The sequence below is a fragment of the Pelophylax lessonae genome (genome assembly GCF_965119305.1).
Source record: "Pelophylax lessonae genome assembly, chromosome: 1".
Lineage (NCBI taxonomy): Eukaryota > Metazoa > Chordata > Amphibia > Anura > Ranidae > Pelophylax > Pelophylax lessonae.
The window spans coordinates 581,536,499-581,559,499 of record NC_138768.1 but is presented as its reverse complement, the minus strand read 5'-3'; the positions used below and the strand labels follow the sequence as shown (position 1 = coordinate 581,559,499).

General features: G+C 45.0%; 1 protein-coding gene across 1 annotated transcript in view; it reads right to left on the bottom strand.

The window, feature by feature from the left end:
• The window catches only part of MMRN1 (multimerin 1), a 217,582-nt gene that overhangs the window by 26,441 nt on the left and 168,140 nt on the right, over positions 1-23,001 (bottom strand). The window contains exons 4-6 of the mRNA XM_082243351.1: positions 19,579-19,680; positions 17,177-17,353; positions 7,593-9,557 (exon numbers count right to left, since the gene is read on the bottom strand). Coding sequence (XP_082099477.1) covers positions 7,593-9,557; positions 17,177-17,353; positions 19,579-19,680 — 2,244 coding nt within the window. The remainder of the gene's footprint in view (positions 1-7,592; positions 9,558-17,176; positions 17,354-19,578; positions 19,681-23,001) is intronic.

The following is a 23,001-nucleotide window of genomic DNA, read 5'->3' as shown; positions in this document are numbered from 1 at the left end:
CTGAGCAATGGATTATGGGGTGCTGGTGATGTCAGAGCCCTATAAAAGCTGTCAAACAAAAGATAGAGTATTGTTAGGCAGAGAGAGTCGTAAGTTACTCAGCTGCCTTGGTGGCATAGCTGTTAGAATAAAAGGATGGCCAGTGAAAGGCTGAGGGTTCAAATCCTTGGCCAGCAGGTGATGAATAGTTACTTACATTAAAGCCTTTAAAATGAGGACTTGTGATTTTTCGTGTTCGTATGTTCACTAGAACATTTCCCCTGTTCAAGATGTTCTGGTGCAAACCAAACAGGGGGTTGTTCTACTCATCACTACCTGTGAGATATGCATTCATTTGCAATAAAATGTATTTAAGAAAACATACCATTTAAATTGTCGGTAAAGGGCATTTTTCTGTCAGCTTGGTTTTATTTGTAAAAAAAAAACAGCCTAGCCCCCACTTTCCAAAATACATTAAGGGTCTGGTATGTATTTTTTGGGGACCTTTGGGAAGCCCCCATACTGTTTTTTAAAAAATAAAAGCTGGCAGGAAAAGGTAAATTACTATCAAATATTTCTTCTCTCTAAAATATCATTTTTGCTATAGTACATCCTACTGCATGAAATTCAAAAAATGATGCCCCCCCCAAATTCTTGTCAGAAAATTTATCCTTGACGAGCATCTGTATGAATGTCTGTCATGGATTTTAATTGGGAACAAGACAAAAAATGATAGTTTTGTCATGGTCTTACCTTCTTGCTGTTCTCCTTCGTTTGACATGTGCTGGCGGCCATCTTGGTTTCTGGGTTTCTTGTAGCCTCCCACCCATGCGGCTCCTCCTTCCCACTGGGAGGAGCTGGATACCTAGCTCATATATATAGGAGGTCTGTGGCTTCAGTTCCCTGCTTGGTCCTCCTGTGTTCACATGCTACTAAGACTGCTGCACTTCTGGTTCCTGTTCCTGGCTTCGTCTGACTACCCTGCTGGTTCCTGATCCTGGCTTCGTCTGACTACCCTGCTGGTTCCTGATCCTGGCTTCGTCTGACTACCCTGTTGGTTCCTGACCCCTGGCTTCGCAAAGACTCTGCATCGGTTTCGCCATCCGTTTGGACTTTTGCTTTATAGCTTGTTTTTCAATAAAGCTTTCTTATTTTCACTTATCTGTTGTTGTACGTCTGGTTCATGGTTCCGTGACATTAGGACCAAGCCATGAATTCTGACGGTACAGGGCCATCCTCGCTACCCACGCTGGTTGCCAGACTTGATCAGCAGGATCACCTGTTGGGTCGGTTCGCCGTGGCGTTGCAAACCCTGCTTGAACGCACGGTACCACAGGCCACGAATTCTGACGGTGCAGGGCCATCCTCACTACCCACGCTGGTTGCCAGACTTGATCAGCAGGATCACCTGTTGGGTCAGTTCGCCGTGGCGTTGCAAACCCTGCTTGAACGCACGGTTCATTTCGCTCCCGTTGCCGATGGGTCGGTTGTCGCTCCTGGGTCTGCTCCTACTGCCGCTCCGGTTGTTGCGCCAGAGTCTACCCCGACACCTGTTGTTGCGCCTGCGGTGTTTCGGGGTATGTCTGGTTCTGCCCCCCTTCCACAGCGCTTTGGGGGAGAGCCAACTCAGTGCCGAGGTTTCCTTAACCAGGTGGGCATTTATTTCGAGTTGCTGCCACATGCCTTTCCTACTGAGAGATCAAAGGTGGGCTTCTTAATCTCGCTGCTCTCGGACAAGGCCTTGGCCTGGGCCAGCCCTTTATGGGAGAACAACAATCCGGTGGTTGCCGAGTTTTCCGGTTTTGTTGCTTCTCTTCGGAAGGTATTCGATGTGCCGGCTCGTGCTGCCTCTGCTGCGAAGCTCCTTATGTCCATCAGACAGGGTTCACGATCCGTAGCTGAATACGCCATTGAGTTTCGTACCCTGGCAGCAGAGGTGGGCTGGAATAATGAGGCTCTGGTCGCTGCTTTCTCTCATGGTCTCTCGGATGCCTTGAAGGATGAGGTTGCAGCTAAGGACCTACCAGTGGAGCTCGAGTCTCTTATTTCTTTCCTGATTTTGATTGACACCAGACTCAGGGAGAGACCTTCCTTTAAGGAGAGTCTGCGGAGGCCTCCTAACAGATTGGCGCCTACCTTTGTTGTCCCACCCGTGCCTCCCTCTCCTCCCACGCCTCCTGGGGATGACTTGTCTGGGGGTGAACCCATGCAGCTGGGGTTTGCTCGCCTGTCCGAGGGGAAGAGGGTACTCCGGAGACGCGAGGGCCGATGCATGTACTGTGGTCTCGGTGGGCATTTTCGGTTGGCATGTCCGAACCGTCCAGGGAAACGCTCGCACCTGAGATCCTGTCGGGGGCAGATCTTGGGTGGAGTCTCCTCGTCCCCGGTTTCCCGTGTTGACAAACCACTGATCACTGTTGTCCTTTCCTGGGTCGGGGGCTCGGTGACGACCCAGGCGTTGGTGGACTCTGGTGCTGGTGGTTTGTTCATTGATAGTGTGTTCGCTGCCGCCAATTCCATTCCTCTGCAGGCTCGAGGTTCTCCTCTGGCTCTTGAGGCGATAGACGGCAGACCCCTTCTGCCGCCACACGTGACTCATGAGACCCTTCCAGTGGGGTTAGCCATTGGTGCCGTCCACAGAGAGTCGGTCTGCTTCCAGGTTATTTCGTCTCCACACTACTCGGTGGTCTTGGGGTACCCCTGGCTCCAGAAGCATAATCCGATTTTCGATTGGAGATCGGCCGAGATCCTCTCGTGGTCACCGCAGTGTGGGGCTAGTTGCATCCATGGGCCTGTCAAGTTGCTGTGTACTTCCTCGGACTCTCTGTTGCCCCCTGAATACGAGGAGTACCGGGATGTATTCGATAAGGTGCGCGCGGTTGCCCTACCTCCGCACCGCCCATACGATTGTGCCATCGAGTTACAATCTGGTGCCGTTCCTCCTCGTGGCAAAGTCTATCCACTGTCGGTAGCGGAGAATGAGGCCATGGAGGAGTACGTGAGGGAGGCGCTTTCACGTGGACACATTCGCAAATCCTCGTCCCCGGCAGGGGCTGGATTTTTCTTTGTGAAAAAGAAGGGCGGTGAGTTGAGGCCTTGCATCGATTACAGGGGTCTCAATCGCATCACGATCAAGAACGCTTACCCGATACCCTTGATTTCCGAGCTGTTCGATCGCCTTAAAGGGGCCACGGTCTTTACCAAACTCGACCTGAGGGCGGCATATAACCTCGTAAGGATCAAGGCGGGCGATGAGTGGAAGACCGCGTTTAACACCAGGACCGGTCATTATGAATCCTTGGTTATGCCCTTTGGGCTGTGCAATGCGCCCGCAGTCTTTCAGGAATTCATCAACGATGTTTTCCGTGACCTGTTGCAGCAGTGTGTGGTGGTCTACCTGGATGACATCTTGGTATATTCTTAGTCCATGGAGACCCACATTCTGGATGTCAAACGAGTGTTGCAACGGTTACGAGAGAACAAGCTGTTCGGTAAGCTTGAGAAATGCGAATTTCACCGATCCCAGGTAACCTTCTTAGGTTACATCATTTCCGCTGAGGGGTTCTCCATGGATCCTGAGAAGGTTTCGGCTGTCTTACAGTGGCCCCAGCCCAGTGGTCTTCGCTCCCTGCAGCGCTTTTTGGGCTTCGCCAATTATTATCGGAAGTTCATCAGGGACTTTTCCATGCTAGCCAAGCCTCTCACGGATCTGACCAGGAAGGGCAGTAATTCCCAGGTCTGGCCGCCCGAGGCCATCCGAGCTTTTGAGGCTCTAAAGTATGCCTTTGTGTCGGCTCCGATTCTGTCGCATCCCAACCCTGGGTTGCCCTTTGTCCTCGAGGTGGACGCGTCTGAGACGGGAGTAGGCGCCCTTCTGTCTCAGCGTAGAACACCAGAGGGTCCTCTGCTTCCTTGTGGGTTTTACTCCCGGAAACTGTCTTCCGCGGAGTGCAACTACCAGATTGGTGACAGGGAGTTATTGGCCATCGTGCAGGCTCTCAAAGAATGGAGGCACTTGCTCGAGGGTTCGGTGGTTCCGGTCCTCATCCTGACGGACCACAAGAATCTGACCTACCTCTCTGAGGCCAAGAGATTGACACCACGTCAGGCCAGATGGGCTCTGTTCTTGTCACGTTTTAATTACGTGGTCTCCTACCTACCCGGTTCCAAGAACATCAGGGCTGATGCCTTATCACGGCAGTACTCCGACCTGTCCAGGGAGGAGTCGATTCCGACTTCGGTCATACCTCCGAATCAGATCCTGGCTGCCATTCGCACCAGCCTGACCTCTCCCCTGGGTGAGCAGATTTTGGCGGCTCAATCTGGTGCTCCCTCTGGGAGACCCAACGGCAGATGTTTTGTGCCTGAGGAGTTGCGCACTCGGTTGTTGCGAACCTACCATAACTCCAAGACCGCGGGGCATCCTGGAAAGAATCAGCTGTCCTGGGCTGTTTCACGTCTGTTCTGGTGGCCTTCCCTACGTTCCGACATCGCCGCATATGTAGCGGCATGCTCCGTTTGTGCCCAGAGTAAGTCCCCTCGGCACCTTCCGTTGGGCCTTCTGCAACCCTTAGCCACCGGGGAGCGCCCATGGTCACACCTGGGGATGGATTTCATTGTGGACCTCCCTGCATCCCGAGGCCATACGGTCATTCTCATGATTGTGGATCGGTTTTCCAAAATGTGTCACTGTGTTCCTCTCAAGAAGTTACCCTCTGCACAGGAGTTGGCCACGATTTTTGCCAGGGAGGTCTTCCGGTTGCACGGTTTGCCCAAGGAGATTGTGTCGGATCGGGGGAGTCAGTTTGTGTCCAGGTTCTGGCGCGCCTTTTGCTCCCAGTTGGGGATTCATCTCTCCTTCTCCTCGGCCTACCACCCTCAGTCCAATGGGGCCGCAGAACGTTCCAATCAGGCCTTGGAGCAATTCCTTCGTTGCTATGTCTCCGATCACCAAGACAATTGGGTTGACCTCCTGCCTTGGGCTGAGTTTGCCAGGAACACGGCGGTGAACTCTTCCTCTGGGACGTCTCCCTTCATGGCCAACTATGGGTTTCAACCTGCCGTGTTACCGGAGGTATTCTCTCCCCAGGATATTCCGGCTGTGGAGGATCACCTTTCCGTCCTACGTGCTTCTTGGGTACAGATCCAGAAGTCCCTTGAGGTCTCTGCGCAGCGCCAGAGACTCCAGGCTGATCGCAGACGAGCGCCTGCTCCTTCCTACCAGGCCGGAGACCGTGTATGGTTGTCCACCCGCAACCTCAACCTTCGAGTGCCCACTCCCAAGCTGGCGCCTCGCTTTGTTGGTCCCTTCCGAGTGCTTCGCAGGGTAAACCCGGTAGCCTATGCCCTTGCGCTTCCTCCTGGCATGCGGATCTCCAACGTGTTTCATGTCTCCCTGTTGAAGCCTCTGGTGTGTAATCGTTTCACTTCCTCGGTTCCTCGGCCTCGTCCGGTCCGAGTGGGCAATCGTGAGGAGTATGAGGTGAGCAATATCCTGGACTCACGCCTGGTCCGCGGTCGGGTGCAGTTTTTGGTTCATTGGCGTGGTTATGGTCCAGAGGAGCGTTCCTGGGTTCCCTCCGCAGATGTCCATGCTCCTGCCTTGCTCCGAGCCTTCCACGCACGCTTCCCTCAGAAACCGTTCTTTACTCCGCGGAGGAGGGGCCCTTGAGGGGGAGGTACTGTCATGGTCTTACCTTCTTGCTGTTCTCCTTCGTTTGACATGTGCTGGCGGCCATCTTGGTTTCTGGGTTTCTTGTAGCCTCCCACCCTGCGGCTCCTCCTTCCCACTGGGAGGAGCTGGATACCTAGCTCATATATATAGGAGGTCTGTGGCTTCAGTTCCCTGCTTGGTCCTCCTGTGTTCACATGCTACTAAGACTGCTGCACTTCTGGTTCCTGTTCCTGGCTTCGTCTGACTACCCTGCTGGTTCCTGATCCTGGCTTCGTCTGACTACCCTGCTGGTTCCTGATCCTGGCTTCGTCTGACTACCCTGTTGGTTCCTGACCCCTGGCTTCGCAAAGACTCTGCATCGGTTTCGCCATCCGTTTGGACTTTTGCTTTATAGCTTGTTTTTCAATAAAGCTTTCTTATTTTCACTTATCTGTTGTTGTACGTCTGGTTCATGGTTCCGTGACAAGTTTGTCTCCTCAAAAATCTATATAGATTTTAAGAGAAGTACTTCATGCAAAAAAAAAAAAATGGCATAGGGTGCCCCCTAAATCCATACTAAACTCATCATGAATCATGAAATCATGCTGGCCAGAAAAGGGTGGGAGGAGCATACCCCCTTAATTATACCAGGCCACATGCCCTTAACATGGGAAGGGTACCTTGCCAGGGAGAGCCTCCTAGCAAAGCACCTTGTGCTCATGTTGATTAGCACAGGGATCTGTTCCCTACATCTCTGGCCAGTGGATGTGGGGACCTGCAGACAGAGGACTTATTGGAATCAGGAAGCCTCATTTCATGAAAAAGCGACCCCCAGAGATCAACCCCTTATGTGAAAACATAAGGGGTACATGGTATCCCTACTCAGCCACAAAAAAAATGTAAACTGTAAATAAATACACCACACTCTTTGACAAGTCCTTTACTAAAAAAAAAAAAGTCCCACGGTGTAAATCCAATGTCAATCATTTCGTTTAGCAATGAAGATTCTTGTCAATCATAATGAATAATGCCCGCGACCCAAAAACGCTGATACACTTATATATCTGCTGCCAATGCCACTCGTCTCTATATGACATACTCCTGGCTGACAGCTGGTCTATAAGAAATGGGGTGGATATGGAGGCTGATGTCACTGAACAATTATGGCCAAATGACCAGTGATGTTAGTTACTATCTCTGCTCCTTTGTTTACATTAAGCTGTCATCTGGGATTCTCTGGCTGACAGTCATTCATGTCTGTCACATTTAGCAACAGTAGTTAACTACTGTTAAATGTATCACCTCCCACTGCAGCTGGAGTTTCAGCTCGGCTAGGAGAGAGGCTTTAATAGTGTAAAATTATTCAAAAGTTAAAAACAAAAAAAGCTTGAAGCAGGATTTTTAACTTTGGAAAAAAAAAGTTTTAATGCCTTTGCATTAAGTACAGATTAAAAGAAGAGCCATATCCTATTTGATTGCTATGGGTTCTTGAGCTGCACACTGTTACCTACAGTAAGGATAAAGACAAAAGTCTGATTATGTGTCATGCTGGAGAAACACTCTTGAAAAGTAGTGTGGAGAGCCACATTTATGAGGAGCTTGGTGGATTATTGGTTACACACAGGCATATTTAGATTAACTGCAAAGTTAGGTTTAAAAGCCTCTAGTTTTCTTTTCCATTTTATGGCGATGGAAACTCCAAGACTTTTTTCCTCATAATATGAGTAGATCACGTAAGCCTGAAGCACTTATTCTTCAGTAATTCATGGCTCTGTGCATCTCGAAAAATATGTTGCTTTTGGGAAGCATCAATTAAGTCATTGGTTTCCTTACTTGAATTATTGCATCTATGAGAAGGACTTGCAGAAGATTTATAAATTAATTGTCCACCTAAATAACTGTCTACCTCTTTATTAGACCTACAAAATCAGAGCTTATGCTATTAACAAGAAAATCTCACCTTGATCTGTAATATCAGAATTTCGTTGGCTTCGCCCAATAACAGAAATTGTGGCATTGACGGGCTTCTTTGGGACAGGTGCTTTCTTTACAGGAGCCTTCATCTGTTTTTGAAGTTTGGCCATATTAGTTGTGATATCAGATAGGGATTTATCTACGTAACCCGTTAAGTTTAACAAAACAGTTGACATCTTCATCTGCATTAATGAATTTATGAGCTCCTCGAAGCCTTTCTGTAAACTTGTTATGTTTGGCTGAGCTGCTTTAAGTAGTTTTGGCACACTTTCATTGACTTTCTTAACCATGAGAGATACAGTTTGACATAGGACTTTTGCCTCATTTGCAGTTTTATTCAGCTGTGGTATGCTTGTTGAAAGCCGGACGGATTTAAACTCAAGAGCTTTGATTCTAGAATAAACTTCCTGCTGGACATTTTTTTGAGTGGTAAGAACTTCAAAAGTTTTTGCTTTTGGTAAAGTGGTAGGATTAGCCAGGATCATATTTACTTGGGATGCTATAGTTTGTACACGAGATTCACAGTTCTGCACATTAGTAACAGAAATGTCTACCTTTTCCTCGATTTGAGTAATGTTTATTTGACACTGAAGCAATTTGGACTGTAAATTATTTATCTTCTGTGACAACTCAAGAAAGTAAGGGGACATGCTGACATTATCTTGACTTGATTCAACATCATCATTTAGAGATGTGCTGTCATCTTTATGGATTCTAGGTGCAGCAGTCAGGTTTTGCAGAGTTGCATTCAGCAATGAGATGGCTAACCAAGCACTTTCAAGTTTCTCAATAGTAGCATTAGTGTAAAGCTCTGGTTTGTTTTGTATATCAGAAATCTCTGATTTTGTCACAAATTCATCATGGATAGAGTCAACAGCATTATTCAGTATGTCCATGGTATTATTAAGGCCATCTTCAACTTCCATGATGCATTCATTAAAGCGTCTTTCAAAGAGTTCTTTGTGGTTTTCAGCTTTGATTTGAAGTTCTTCTTGACCTTTTGTAAGATTGTGTACTACAGAATTCAGGCTATTGAGAAACGCTGTAATGTTTTGAATCTGCTTATTAACTTCACTTACATCATTTCTGTGCTCATAATCAGTTGTCATGCTAAAAGGAGCCCCTTTTTCTATTAGAGGTTGAAGTATTTCCATGTCATAACACAGATCGTTAATCTGCTCATTCATCTTATCAATTTTATTATCCAAGGGAATGACAACATCAGAGACTGTTTTGTTTAGGACATGCATATTGTCTTCAGTGTCCTTTAACTGCTTCTGAAGGTGATTTTTACAGGTTGAAAATTTGTCTTCACAAGCTTTTTCAATTGATTGTTTCTGAAGATCCAAAGTTATGGTAAGGTTATTGATTTTGCTGTCTTGTGCATAAATATCATCATAGAGTTGAAGCATCATTATATTCTGATTTTTCATCCTCTCTTGTAGAGCCAAAATATATTCTGTTACATTATCATCATTGGAGATACTTGGTGGCAGTACTCTTTGTTCTTTAGCATGTTCTTCAGTTAATAACTGATCATGAATTTCCTTCATTTTGCTCAGTGTATTGTTGAGAGTTTCAAAATAATCTCTGTTTCTAGTTTTCTCATGGTTTAAGTCTTCTTCCAGAGCAGTATGCTTTTCTTCCATCTCTTTAAAAGAGGAGGTGCAAACAAAAGCAGTATTTTTTAAATGCTCCATTCGTTTCTTTAGTTCCAATACATCTTCATTGCTTGCCTTGTTTTCCTCTTCTTCTGCACACTTTTGATGTGCGAAAGTTATTGTGTTATTTAAATGTTTTACAGATTCTTTGATTTTTTCAACTTCAAGAGATGTTTCAGACATACTTTTGTAGATCTGGGCAATGGTTTCTTTCATGTCCATTTGCAACATGGTGAACTGATCTTTAACAATATTTTTGATGAGCTCTGTAAGGCTTTTGGCCATTGGATCTGAAATTAAAAGATATAACGTAAAATATAACGCATTTTGTACACAGTAGAAGACTTTATGGGATCACTATAAAAGCCCAGTTTGTTTTAGTCCCTTTTAATATGTGCAGTTATATTTTACTTTCAGTTAAACCTGTTAGTGCAATCCGTAATTGTGATTAGACATTACAAATCCTTACTAAAAACAAAAAGATAATTACCTTCATGTTCTGTTTTTTCTGGTCCTACTAAAAAGGGTCAAGATAGAAGGATAATATACTCCACTATATAACGTTAGGGCTTGATATGGGTTTTGATTATTCTCAAATTAATTCAGCTAAGCCATAGCTTATCTTTATCTGGCTGGACATTGATGATTCCTCATACATTTATAGGGACATGCAGACTGCGGGGTTGACACCTACAGGAGCTATAGGAATGTACAGCTTAACAGTTACTGAAGGAGCTTATTGTTACTTGCACGCTAAAAGATTACAAACAGCTCACTTGATAAGTCATGAGTAGTGTTGAGCGAACACGAACTGTATTATTTGTGTTCGTACCGAATAATTGGATTTTTGTTACCCGAACACGGACCCGAAAACTTTACTGTATGTTCGGGTTTAAAATCCATGTTCGGTCATTTTATTTCTGGGTTTGTATGTAATGGCGCGCTTTTAATGGCGGGCTTTCAACAGCCAATCAACAAGCGTTTAACTGGTGTGCCTTAAGCCATCCCAGCCATGCCTACTAATGTATTAGTAGCTGTGATTGGCCATCTGAAGCATGTGACCATGTCTTTATAAGTTGGAGACCGAGCGCCGCTGCGTCATTCTGCTGTAGTATAGGGACAGAGCACACATCATACGTGCTGGCTGCTGATTAGGGACAGACAGTGAAAAATTATATTGTGTCCGAAAAGAATTCAGGGTCAGGTCGCTGTGCAGGCAGGGCGAGTTATTAGGGCATTTTAGGGCGAGGCTGGAGAATAGGCAGGGTCAGTGTTCTACATCGATTTTGCTGTGTGGGGGGTTTGCAGTGCCAGTGACCGATCTTATTGATCATTTTAGGGCGAGGCTGGAGAATAGGCAGGGTCAGTGTTCTACATCGATTTTGCTGTGTGTGGGGTGGTGCAGTGAACACAATCTTTTTGCCCGCTGAGGAGGAGGGAGAAAAAAATCTTTTTTATCAGTCAGTTGTGTGCAGCGTTTTTCCTTCAGTGCTGCTGACTGTGATAAGACACTGCTGTGTTCACATGAGCTATTATTGAGTGATTTTAAAATTTATACACTTTTTTCTATTCCACTATTCAATATACACCCTTTTGGGTTAAAAAAATTAAATTGTAGCATAGTCTGTACTAATCTATTTAAAAATTACAAACTTAAAGGGGAATTTTCTTTTTTTTTTTCCCTTCATAGCCTGCAGCAGAGCTGACTGATATAAGACACTGCTGTGTTCACATGTGCTATTGAAAAATCACCAATTTTATATCATATTTTCTATTCCGCTATTCAATCTACACCCTTGGGGTAAAAACAATTAAATTGCGGGATAGTCTGTATCGGTACGTGTGAGATACACCTATCCAATTTTGGGGCACATCTCATACCGCCGAGGATTGCAGGGTGCTTCAGTGTGCCTCCTGCCTGTTCCGAACTCCTCCTACTCCTCATCCTGCCTTTGGGGGTACAAAAAATAGTAATCGGGGCCTAGTCTGGGTCTGTACGTGTGAGATACATACACCTTTTGATATCATATTTTCTATTCCGCTATTCAATCTACACCCTTGGGGTAAAAACAATTAAATTGCGAGATAGTCTGTATCGGTACGTGAGAGATACATCTTTCCAATTTTTGGGGCGCATCTCATACCGCCGAGGATTGCAGGGTGCTTCAGTGTGCCTCCTGCCTGTTCCGAACTCCTCCTACTCCTCATCCTGCCTTTGGGGGTACAAAAAATAGTAATCGGGGCCTAGTCTGGGTCTGTACGTGTGAGATACATACACCTTTTGATATCATATTTTCTATTCCGCTATTCAATCTACACCCTTGGGGTAAAAACGATTAAATTGCGGGATAGTCTGTATCGGTACGTGAGAGATACACCTTTCCAATTTTTGGGGCGCATCTCATACCGCCGAGGATTGCAGGGTGCTTCAGTGTGCCTCCTGCCTGTTCCGAACTCCTCCTACTCCTCATCCTGCCTTTGGGGGTACAAAAAAATTGTAATCGGGGCCTAGTCTGGGTCTGTACGTGTGAGAAACATACACATTTTGATATCATATTTTCTATTCCGCTATTCAATCTACACCCTTGGGGTAAAAACAATTAAATTGCGGGATAGTCTATATCGGTACGTGTGAGATAAACCTTCCAAATTTTGGGGGCGCATCTTCCACCGCTGAGGATTGCAGGGTGCTTCAGTTTGCCTCCTGTTCGGACCTCCTCCTACTCCTCATCCTCATCCTGCCTTTAGGGTACAAAAAATTGTAATCGGGGCCTAGTCTGTGTTTGTACGTGTGAGATACACCGTTTTGTAAATTTTTTTCTATTCCGCTATTCAATATACACCCTGTTTGAGTGTAAAAAATTTAATTACGGCATAGTCTGTATCGGTACATGTGAGATACACTTTTTTAAATTTGTTTGGCGCATCTCCTTCCACCGCCGAGGATTGCAGGGCGCTTCAGTTTGACTCCTGTTCCGAACTCCTCCTACTCCTCTTCCTCATCCTGCCTTTAGGGTACAAAAAATTGTAATCGAGGCCTAGTCTGTGTTTGTACGTGTGAAATACACCGTTTTATAAAATTTTTCCTATTCCGCTATTCAATATACACCCTTTTGAAGTGTAAAAAATTAAATTACGGCATAATCTGTATCGGTACATGTGAGATACACCTTTTAAATTTGTTTGGCGCATCTCCTCCCACCGCCAAGGATTGCAGGGCACTTCAGTTTGCCTCCTGTTCCGAACTCCTCCTACTCCTCTTCCTCATCCTGCCTTTAGGGTACAAAAAATTGTAATCGGGGCCTAGTCTGTGTTTGTACGTGTGAGATTCACCGTTTTTTATCCTTTTTTCTATTCCGCTATTCAATATACACCCTTTTGGGGTAAAAAAAATTAAATTGCGACATAGTTTGCATATTTGACTGTGAGATACACCTGTGCGATACTGTTGTTGTTTTGTTCCACTATTCAATAAACACCTTTCTAGGGCAAGATCCTAAATTACAGAAATATGAGGAGACCGTCAAATAGGGGCCGTGGCCTGGGTCGTGGTGCTGCTGGTAGAGCTCCTGTTGCAAGGAGAGGACGTGGTCGATCTGTGCCAGCTACACGCACAAGTGAAACACCTTCCTCAAGTGTGAGTAGGCAACAAAACCTGCAGCAGTATTTGGTAGGGCATCATGCGCCTCTAGAAGTGATGAGGCCAGAACAAGTAGAGGCGATAGTAGATTGGTTTGCTGCTGACAGTGCCTCCAGTTCCTTCACATTGTCTCCCACCCAGTCTACTGCAGAAAGGTCAAAGTTGGCACCTGCAGCCAATGTCCAACCGTCTTTCACCTCAACCCCTTGCAAATCAGGCAAGCAGTCTGAGCCCCAAGTCATGCAGCAGTCTCTTCTACTTTTTGATGAATCTGTCAGCAGGGTTTGCCAGGGCCATCCACCTAGCCCTGCCCCAGAAGTGGAAGAGATTGAGTGCAGCGATGCCCAACCACTTATTCCTCAAGATGAGTACATGGAAGGACCATCGCAGCACGTCTCCGATGATGACGAAACACAGGTGCCAACTGCTGCGGCACTCAGAATTGTGGAGACCGACAAGGAGGGCAGGGGTGAAGACTGGAAGATGATGTGGAGGACAATGAGGTCATGCAGGTGACCTGAGTAGTTTGGAGGAAGAGGCGGTGGTCGCACAGAGCCACCAGCACAGCAGAAGAGGGAGCAGGGTGCAGAAGCGGAGCGGCCGTGCCCTAGACACTACGCCTGCTACTGCCCAACGCAGCAAGGGAACGAGCGGACCAAAGCCAGCTCAAAAGAGTTCTCTAGCGTGGAAGTTCTTCAGAAAATTTGCTGATGACAGGACACGAGTGGTTTGCACCCTGTGCAATCAGAGCCTGAAGCGAGGCATAAACCTTCTCAACCTGAGCACAACCTGCATGATCAGGCATCTAAGTTCAAAGCACGAGCTGCAGTGGAGTAGACACCTTCAAAACCAAGTAAGGTCTCTGGCTCCTCCTGCTTTCTCTGCTTCAGTCTCGGCCTCTCCATCCACCTTTGTAGTGATACCGGCACCTGCCACCCCGCAAACAGACGATCTGTCAGCAACACCACCACCTGGGTCACCAACCATCTCCACAATGTCCCGTGGAAGCGTTCAGCTTTCCATCTCCCAAACACTTGAGAGGAAGAGGAAGTACCCCCCTACCCACCCGCGATCCCTGGCCCTGAATGCCAGCATTTCAAAATTCTTGGCCTTTGAAATGCTGTCATTCCGTCTGGTGGAGACGCACAGTTTTAAAAGCCTTATGTCGGTGGCTGTCCCACAGTACGTCGTGCCCAGCCGCCACTACTTTTCCAGGCAATCCATCCCTTCCCTGCACAACCAAGTGGGGGAAAAAATCAGGTGTGCACTGCGCAACGCCATCTGTGCCAAGGTCCACCTAACTACCGATACGTGGACCAGTAAGCACGGTCAGGGGCGTTATATCTCCCTAACGGCACACTGGGTAAATGCAGTGGCGGATGGGCCTGAGGCAGATAGCAATTTGGCGCATGTACTTCCACCACCGAGGATTGCAGGGCGCTTCAGTTTGCCTCCTGTTCCTAACTCCTCCTACTCCGCTTCCTCATCCTCTACCGCCTCCTCATCCGGTCAGCGTAACACCTTCACCACCAACTTCAGCACAGCCAGGGGTAAACGACAGCAGGCAGTTTTAAAACTTGCCTGTTTGGGGGAAAAACCACACTCCGCGCAGGAGTTGTGGAGGAGCATGGAACAGCAGACAAATGAGTGGTTGCTGCCAGCGAGCCTCAAGCCCGGCCTGGTGGTGTGCGATAACGGGCAAAATCTCATAGCAGCTCTGGGCCTAGCCGGTTTGACGCACATCCCTTGCCTGGCGCATGTGCTGAATTTGGTGGTACAGAGGTTCCTTAAAAATTACCCCGATATGTCGGAGCTGCTGCAGAAAGTGCGGGCCGTCTGTGCGCACTTTCGGCGTTCTCACCCTGCTGCTGCTCGCCTGTCAGCGATGCAGCGTAACTTCGGCCTTCCCGCTCACCGCCTTATATGTGACGTGCCCACAAGGTGGAACTCCACCTTGCACATGCTGGAAAGACTGTGCGAGCAGCAGCAGGCCATAATGGAGCTTTAGCTGCAGCACGCACGCGTGAGTCGTTCTGCGGAACAGCACCACTTCACCACCAATAACTGGGCCTCCATGCGAGACCTGTGTGCCTTGTTGCGCTGTTTTGAGTACTCCACCAACATGGCCAGTGCCGATAACGCCGTTGTCAGCTTAACTATCCCACTTCTATGCCTCCTTCAAAAAACGATTCGGGCGATGATGGAAGAGCATGTGGCACAGGATGAGGAGGAGGAGGAGGAGGATGAAGAGGTAACATTTCCAAGGCTTTCAGGGCAGTCATTCGCAAGTGGCTCCGAGGGTGGGTTCCTGCATCCACAAATGCCAGGGACACAATTGTCCAGCAGGGGCACAGTTCTGGAGGATGAGGAGGATGAGGAGGAGGAGGAGATGGAGGAGGAGATGGAACCATGTTCACAGCAGGGTGGCACCCAGGCCAGCTCATGGCCATCACTGGTGCGTGGCTGGGGGGATACAGAGGACACAGACTATACACCTCCCACAGAGGACAGCCTTTCGTTGCCTCTGGGCAGCCTGGCACACATGAGCGATTACATGCTGCAGTGTCTCCACAATGACCGCCGAGTTGCCCACATTCTAACTTGTGCTGATTACTGGGTGGCCATGCTGCTGGATCCCCGTTGCAAGGACAACGTACTGTCCTTAATTCACTCACTGGAGCGCGATCGCAAGATGCGCGAGTACAAGCGCACACTGGTAGATGCGATGCTACTGGCATTCCCACCTGACAGCGGGGCCACAGTGGAAGCACAAGGCCAAGGCAGAGGAGGAGGAGGAAGAGGTCGCCAATGCAACCAGGGCACCGCCAGCACCTCAGAAGGCAGGGTTAGCATGGCCGAAATGTGGAAAAGCTTTGTCAGCACGCCACAACAAACAGCAGCACCAGCAGCTCATATGGAACGTCTTAGCAGGAGGCAGCATTTCACCAACATGGTGGAGCAGTATGTGTGCACACGCCTACATGTAGTGAATGAGGGGTCTGCCCCCTTCAACTTCTGGGTCTCCAAATTGGGCACATGGCCTGAGCTTGCCCTTTACGCCTTGGAGGTGCTGGCGTGCCCTGCAGCCAGTGTATTATCTGAACGTGTATTTAGCACGGCTGGGGGCGTTATCACAGACAAGCGCAGCCGCCTATCCAGAGAAAATGTGGACAAGCTCACGTTCATTAAAATGAACCAGGCATGGATCCCACAGGACTTTTCCGTACCTTGTGCAGAATAGAGATGGATACCGACCTTACCCAGCCATTGTTCTATTTTTGATCTTTCTCACTCTTTTGGGGTGTACCCTCATTTAAAATGACTGAAAAAAAGCAGTGTTGGCTACCTCGTCCTCCTCCACCGCCGCTTCCACCTACACCGCCCATAGGTGTGCGCAGCCTATTGCATTAGGGTGTGCACCCCAAAGTTTAAATACACATTCATGTGTTTGCCTACATGTATATGGCCCCGGTACATTACTCTCCCTGCTGGCAAAGTGAAATAGAAGTGTGTGGCACTTCTCTTATGGCAGAGCAGGTCCGAGGGAGATCTTTCCCATCTCCTCACTGGCAAACAGAGCGATAATGCTAATGTGCCCTAGGTGATTAGGGTGTGCCCAGGCACACCCGGCACACCCTTAGCGCACGCCTATGACACCGCCACATCCACCACCACCTCAACCTCCCTCCTACTCCATATGGGCCTCGTCCTTCACAGATGAAGAACATTGTTTTGTTTTTCTGTTTTTTTTGTCGTTTTAAGTTATTTACCTATCCACATTTGTTTGCAGAGCACTTGCCATGCTCTTAACTACGTTTTGCTGCCATTTGCAGCACTCTAGCCCTTTCCATTGGTGTTTTAGAGCCATTTTAGTGCCTGAAAGTTCGGGTCCCCATTGACTTCAATGGGGTTCGGTGTCCGGGTAAAGTTCGGAAAAAGTCCGGGACACGGACCCGGACTTTTTTTTCAAGTTCGGCCGAACCCGCCAAATACAGACATCCAGGTGTCCGCTCAACTCTAGCCATGAGTAGTGTGTAAACCTAATTTACATGGACAACCGTTGGCTGGTAGCCTTGGGGACCACTCACTGAAAATTTCCAGATCTCATATCTGCAGGCACCTAAACACTTGGGTACATATACCTTTTTTACATATGCCTAAACACTTGGATACATGTTTTTTCATGCACCCCTGCCAACTGGTTCAAAGTACACATAAAAGCCTTCTAGGACACATAGGCCAGCATCTTACAATATGGTATATTTTTACCTTTAAGGAATGATTGCAGATTAGTCCCTTTATCAGCATCGTTGATCTTCTCCTCCAGAGAATACACTGTTCTGTGCATGTTGTTCAGACTAGAGGAAATATTCTCCACATTTCGATAAAGAAGAGTTAGCTTCATTTCTTGGCCGTATATCTGATCTGTCAGTTTTTGCTGCAGTGCTTCACATTGGTATTGTGTGGCAAAAATAAGACAAAAAACAAAACAAAACAAAACAAGCCTTTAGTTAGGGTATAACAGCTCAAGGTAGATAAAATAGTCTGGGGTGATAGATCAAGGTACTCCTAAAGAATCATTGATAGTAATTATTTGTCTGTGTCTTTGTTTCTCTGTGTGAAAGACACTGTTCTGCAGATGTATATGTCAGAAATAATGGAAAGTACAATTATTATAAATGATAAGGGACATTATTGTTAATAAAGTGATGGTGGAAACACTGAAAATTATGTAAACACTGAAAATTTGTTTATTTTAGTATGAAAAAAAAAAAAATTGTAAGTAGCATGTTGTTCTGTCGGGTTACAATTCATACTTCTACATAGTTCTACATAGTTCTTTACAGCACTTGAGCTGGGATTTAAATGTATGCACTTACTATAATTAATTGTGGTGAAATATAATCAGCGCACTCAACAAATAAAGATATAGGTGAAAACTATCACCCCATAAATAATCTACCTTCTGATATAGGCTGAGACTTCTGCTAACCCCTACTTGAGTGTGTCCAGCAAAACTCTCCTCATAAGTGCAACATATATGTGCAGTGCATTCATATAGTAAATAACATTGCTAAAAACTGAAAATAATCAAAACAAACAAATGCAAAATACAAAGTCCCATGTATCAGAACTCAACCGCAGTGTGAACATAAAGTGACAATTCATATTTCTTCTTCCAATGTGTTTGGTGCTCACCACCTTCTTATAAAGTGCCTGTTCACCTCCAGTATCTGACCCCACTACAGAGTCATCAAAGCCTTAGTAAATTCCTCAGTAGATGGTAGTGGAACACTTCTTCCACTATCAACCCTGAATCACTCTACTTCACTTCTTGGTTCCCAATCATCAATAAGACATGTCATAGAATACAAACAGAGAAACCATAGTGCTTTCTGCTTCCAAACATTTATTAAAATTGAACAAAGGATTAAAAACACTCCCTTAGGTACATAAAAAACAAACATATGATAAGCTCACCACGCTGACACAAATGGCAAGAAAATACGTCATAGGCTCTGTCTACCTGTACGCCTTGTGCCCTCCTCATGGACCTGCTGAAGAAGCCCATGAGGAAGATGTAATGCATATAGCTGGATGGAGCCCATGAGGTCTTTTCTTTTTGCTTGTTTTTATGTACCCATGTAAGTGTTTTTAACCCCTTGTTCAATTTTAATAAATGTTTGGAAGCAGAGAGCACTATGGTTTCTCTATTTGTATTCTATGACATGTCTCGGGAACCAAGAAGTGAAGTAGAGTGATTCTGGGGTGATAATGGAAGGAGTGTTCCAGTACCATCTAGTGAGGAATTCCTTAAGGCTTTGATGACTCTGTAGTGGGGTTAGATACTGGAGGTGAGCAGGAACTTTATAAGAAGGTGGTGGGCACCGAACACATTGGAAGAAAAAATAAAAGAAAATATATGAACTGTCACTTTATGTTCACACTGCGGTTGAGTTCTATATGACTGCGCTGCACATATATTTAACACTTTACACTCACACAATTGTTAGACTGAGGCTCCTGAAAATTTGGCTTTCTTTCAATTCTCCTTCTCCCATCACACTTCCAGACTCTGAGTACAGCTCTTCATTGATGGGGAGACCACCTTGGGAAGTCTATGGGGCCAACTACTATATTCAGTATACTGCAGGGCAGGGTTCAGGGAAGTATGCTGTGATTTATGGTGCTGCCGGAGGTTTCATTCTGAAAACACCAAAGCTCTTTAATGCAGCCACGGAGGTGAGTGTAAATTACACTTTATATCTAATTTCCCCAAATGTTTACCACAAAAGCTTTATGAAGCTGCGGGAAATTTACAGATGGGACACAAAACTCAGAAATCAATAATGTTATTAGAAAGGCGATGTACTGTACTTTCATTTTTTGTATGCAGTTTGAAAGAAAAAATAATGCTGTTCAAAATGCTTGGCCTGTACCAAGACATACTGTCTTTCTGCTTCCAGATATTGCTGTCATGTCATCATAACCACTTGTAGCCAAAAATTAGAAACATACACTTACAGTATCTGTGAAGAACCTCCAGTTATATACTCCTTTCAGCTTCCTTTCAAGCAAAAAAAATTCAAAGTACTCATATCGTGCAATTATGCCCCTGGTATTTTTACCCTTACCATTGTTCTCAATAATGCTACTAAGAGGTAACTAACCTTGGTCATATGTTGCTGCATTTCTGTCTCCGGAATCGACTGTATTAACTGATAGGCTGCTTTCCGCCTGGCTTTCATGCGTCTGCCGCTGAAGCTGTTGAGCTGAAAAGCAAAACATCATTACATTAACCTTGATTCAAGTGTAAACATTTTAGCTTTTTATTCAGAATATGCTTTTCAATAATCTGTAACAAAAACGTGTATAAAGAACATTGTAAAGGTGTCCTTGGAGCATTTTATTAAAAAAAAAGGAATTTACAGGAATTGGCTATTTCCCCTTTGATTTAAGTTACTTACAGTATAATGTGAATTGAAGGTGGATGGAGAGTGTTAATAGTCTTCACAAAAATAGGGGAATATCCTCAGATTTGTTGAATGTGGAACAAGTGTGTGTGGAAAGAAATCCAGGGTCACAGGTCCTCATACAAATATAGGACCCACTATTCAAAAATGGAGATCGTTTGGAAATTATTGGTGTGAGGATATATATCAATTGCCACATTATAAATGGGAGCAGATTGGTGGATGTGTGTGACCAATGTCCTTTATAAATGTGATGGATCTTATAATACGCTGTTAGGACACATGATGGCAATGGAGTGTGAAGAATCGGTCATTGCTTTATGAATATGGGGCTTGTCTTTGACACCCACATCGGAATTGACATTATCATGTGCTGGACTGATAACAAAAAAGAGAAAAATGGGCTATATGTAATGCTGACTATAGAAAGCTAGATATATCCTGGTGGACAATGAGTGGGGAGGTGTTGCCCATCCTCTATAGTTTCATTTGTTACTAGACAGAAGTAGTAAACATGCGGTTAACACCCCTATACTTGGTGACAAGAGTTGAAGCATCAACATTATATAGGGATTTTCCAACACATTGGACAATCTCTGAGTAACAACAAAGCATTCTGCCAGTTAGAACTTATTTTTGATTTTGTCGCAAGCATCATATTGGCTGTCAGACCTGAGCAAAACTGGATAATTTATGGCCCCCTAAGTAAACTTTGACATAGACAGTGTGAAATTTGTCTGGTTCAGCAGGGCCTGACTGAATTTCGATCAATGCCTTGCTGCGTGACAGAAGTTGGTCACTTGAGTGACTTCTGTCAAAGGGACATATTGGAAAACTTTTGACAATCAGTGGCTGCAGATGCTGATCACTGTACTCTCATAGGGGCAGAGAGGGGATTCCACCGTTGACTTTGCTTCTGTGAATGAATGATTAGCTTTTAAACTACCTGTCTTTGGACAGTTGAAGAGTCTAAAAAAAAAAAATGTTGCTGGGACAAATTAAAAAGTGAAAGAGAAAGCTGGCAACACAAATAATTCTTCGGACATTCGAGTTCATAAGTCCTTGCATCGAAAAAAAAAAGCAACATTGGATGCAGAAATAATTTAGAAAGCCCTGTCATTTAATTCTGAATTTAATGTGTAAGCGGCATATAAAAGTAGACCATTTTATATTGGGAGTGGAGCCTGTGGCTGTCCTACGTGCTGGGCAACATTTCAGTTGAGCACCCTTAGATCTTAGTTGGTAGGAGGTCCATTTATTGTCAACCTCAGGACAGTCTTTCACAACATTAAAGCAGTTTGAAAAGCTTTAAGTGAAAGCTGAAAGCTCTTTGACTCCCAGAGTGCAAGCGAGTAAAATGAAATCATGTTAGGTTCAATGCATGTGATGTCACTATGCAAGAGCTTGTATGCTGACCAAGAACAAGGGAATTACATTTGTACCTGAGGCTTTCAACACAGGAGATTTTCCTTAGCTTTTATCTAATATGTATGAATTAATACATGCATATGGAATCGAATGTTCACTTTACTTTAGAACAAATGTAGGTTCCATGACTAATGAAAATTACTAATGACTTACTGTATTCTTTAGACACCATCTCCTCGTTCTACGCCCAGCCCATAGGTCAGATATGTGTAACATTGTCCCATTGCCTCTTCTTACCAGTTTTTGCCCCCTTTTATGTCAGGGTATGGCTAGTGCAAAACACTGAGATTGATTTATGAAAGGCAAATGGCCTGTTCACTTTGCAAAGGAAGTTGCACTTTTACTAGAACTTACTGAATGAGATAAAGCCCTGCTGACTTGTGTCATGCATTCATGTGCAAACATGGCTATACAAATACAAATACCTGAGGATATAAATGTTAAAGCATAAGTTCACATTTGGAGCATATTACATGTTAAAACCCATATGTACAGTGTAACATGTAACATTCCCCAACCCGCCCCCCCCTAAACCCTTGAGCACCCCCTCTCCCTGTGACAGCGAGCTGGGGTTCCTCTCCTCACACCTGCTTTTACATTTGCAAAGTCAGAGCATCATTCATTCACAGTATTTTGTGAATGAGAAAATTACACAGCAGCAGACGGCTTGTAGTTCTCAGTTAACTATGAGGGCACTGATGATTACCCTCAAAGTTCATTCACAAGCCCTGCAGCTTTCAGCCTGTATAGAGGTACGGGCAGAAAGCTGTAGGACATGTCTGCAGGAGCCTGACCATGCACTTGTGATTCACTAATCATGGGTTTAATGCTTTGCAGGGTCCTTGGGAAAAAATATTATTGGCCAATTTTTTTTATGTACATTTTTTGGCCTTAAAATGACACTCTTAAAAAAAAAAAAAAAGGAAAGCAAAGTTGTAACATAGAATAATATAATATTAAATATCTTATACAGCTGATCTGTAGGGATCAAGACAGCAGACCCAATAGCTTGTGTTTATTTCTGGATTGTAACATTTTGGTTGGTATCATGTGACAACCTAGAGACATCTGGTGGTTAAATAAGGTAATGCAAAAAAACTATTGAACTGTCTTTTCAAGCTAGTTGTTAAAAAATGTATATAATCCTTAATATTGCTAATAAATTAATAACAATTACTAGCTTTTTTTCTGCTCTTAATGGATTGCTGTCATTAGCTATTTAGTTATATGTGTCATGACTAATACATATATATTTTTTCTACATTTGTTAAGCTGGGGCAGCACAGGTATTTATAGACCTTTAAGCAGCATTACATCCAAAAGCAAACATTCATTAAATTGCAGATTACAAACTCTTAGATATGGTGGCTGCATTTGTTTTCTTTTTAAGCTTTCTTTATTTTATTTTCACCTGGTGATCTAGCCAGTAACTCTGTTTTTCTTTTGTTTTTTTTAACAGCTAAACAGACAAACCATTTTACACTGGCAGGAGTGCTTACAATGATCAGCTTGTATTTATATATATATATAACATTTTTATCCTTTTAACTGTTGCTGTAACTACTACTTTTGGCTTCAGTTTGTATAGTGTATTTAAATCTGCTAGTACATCTAACCCTACACTCCCTACCCCCAGACTGACAATGCCTAAATTGCAGCAACATGTCCGGACAATCTAATATTGCATGGCCC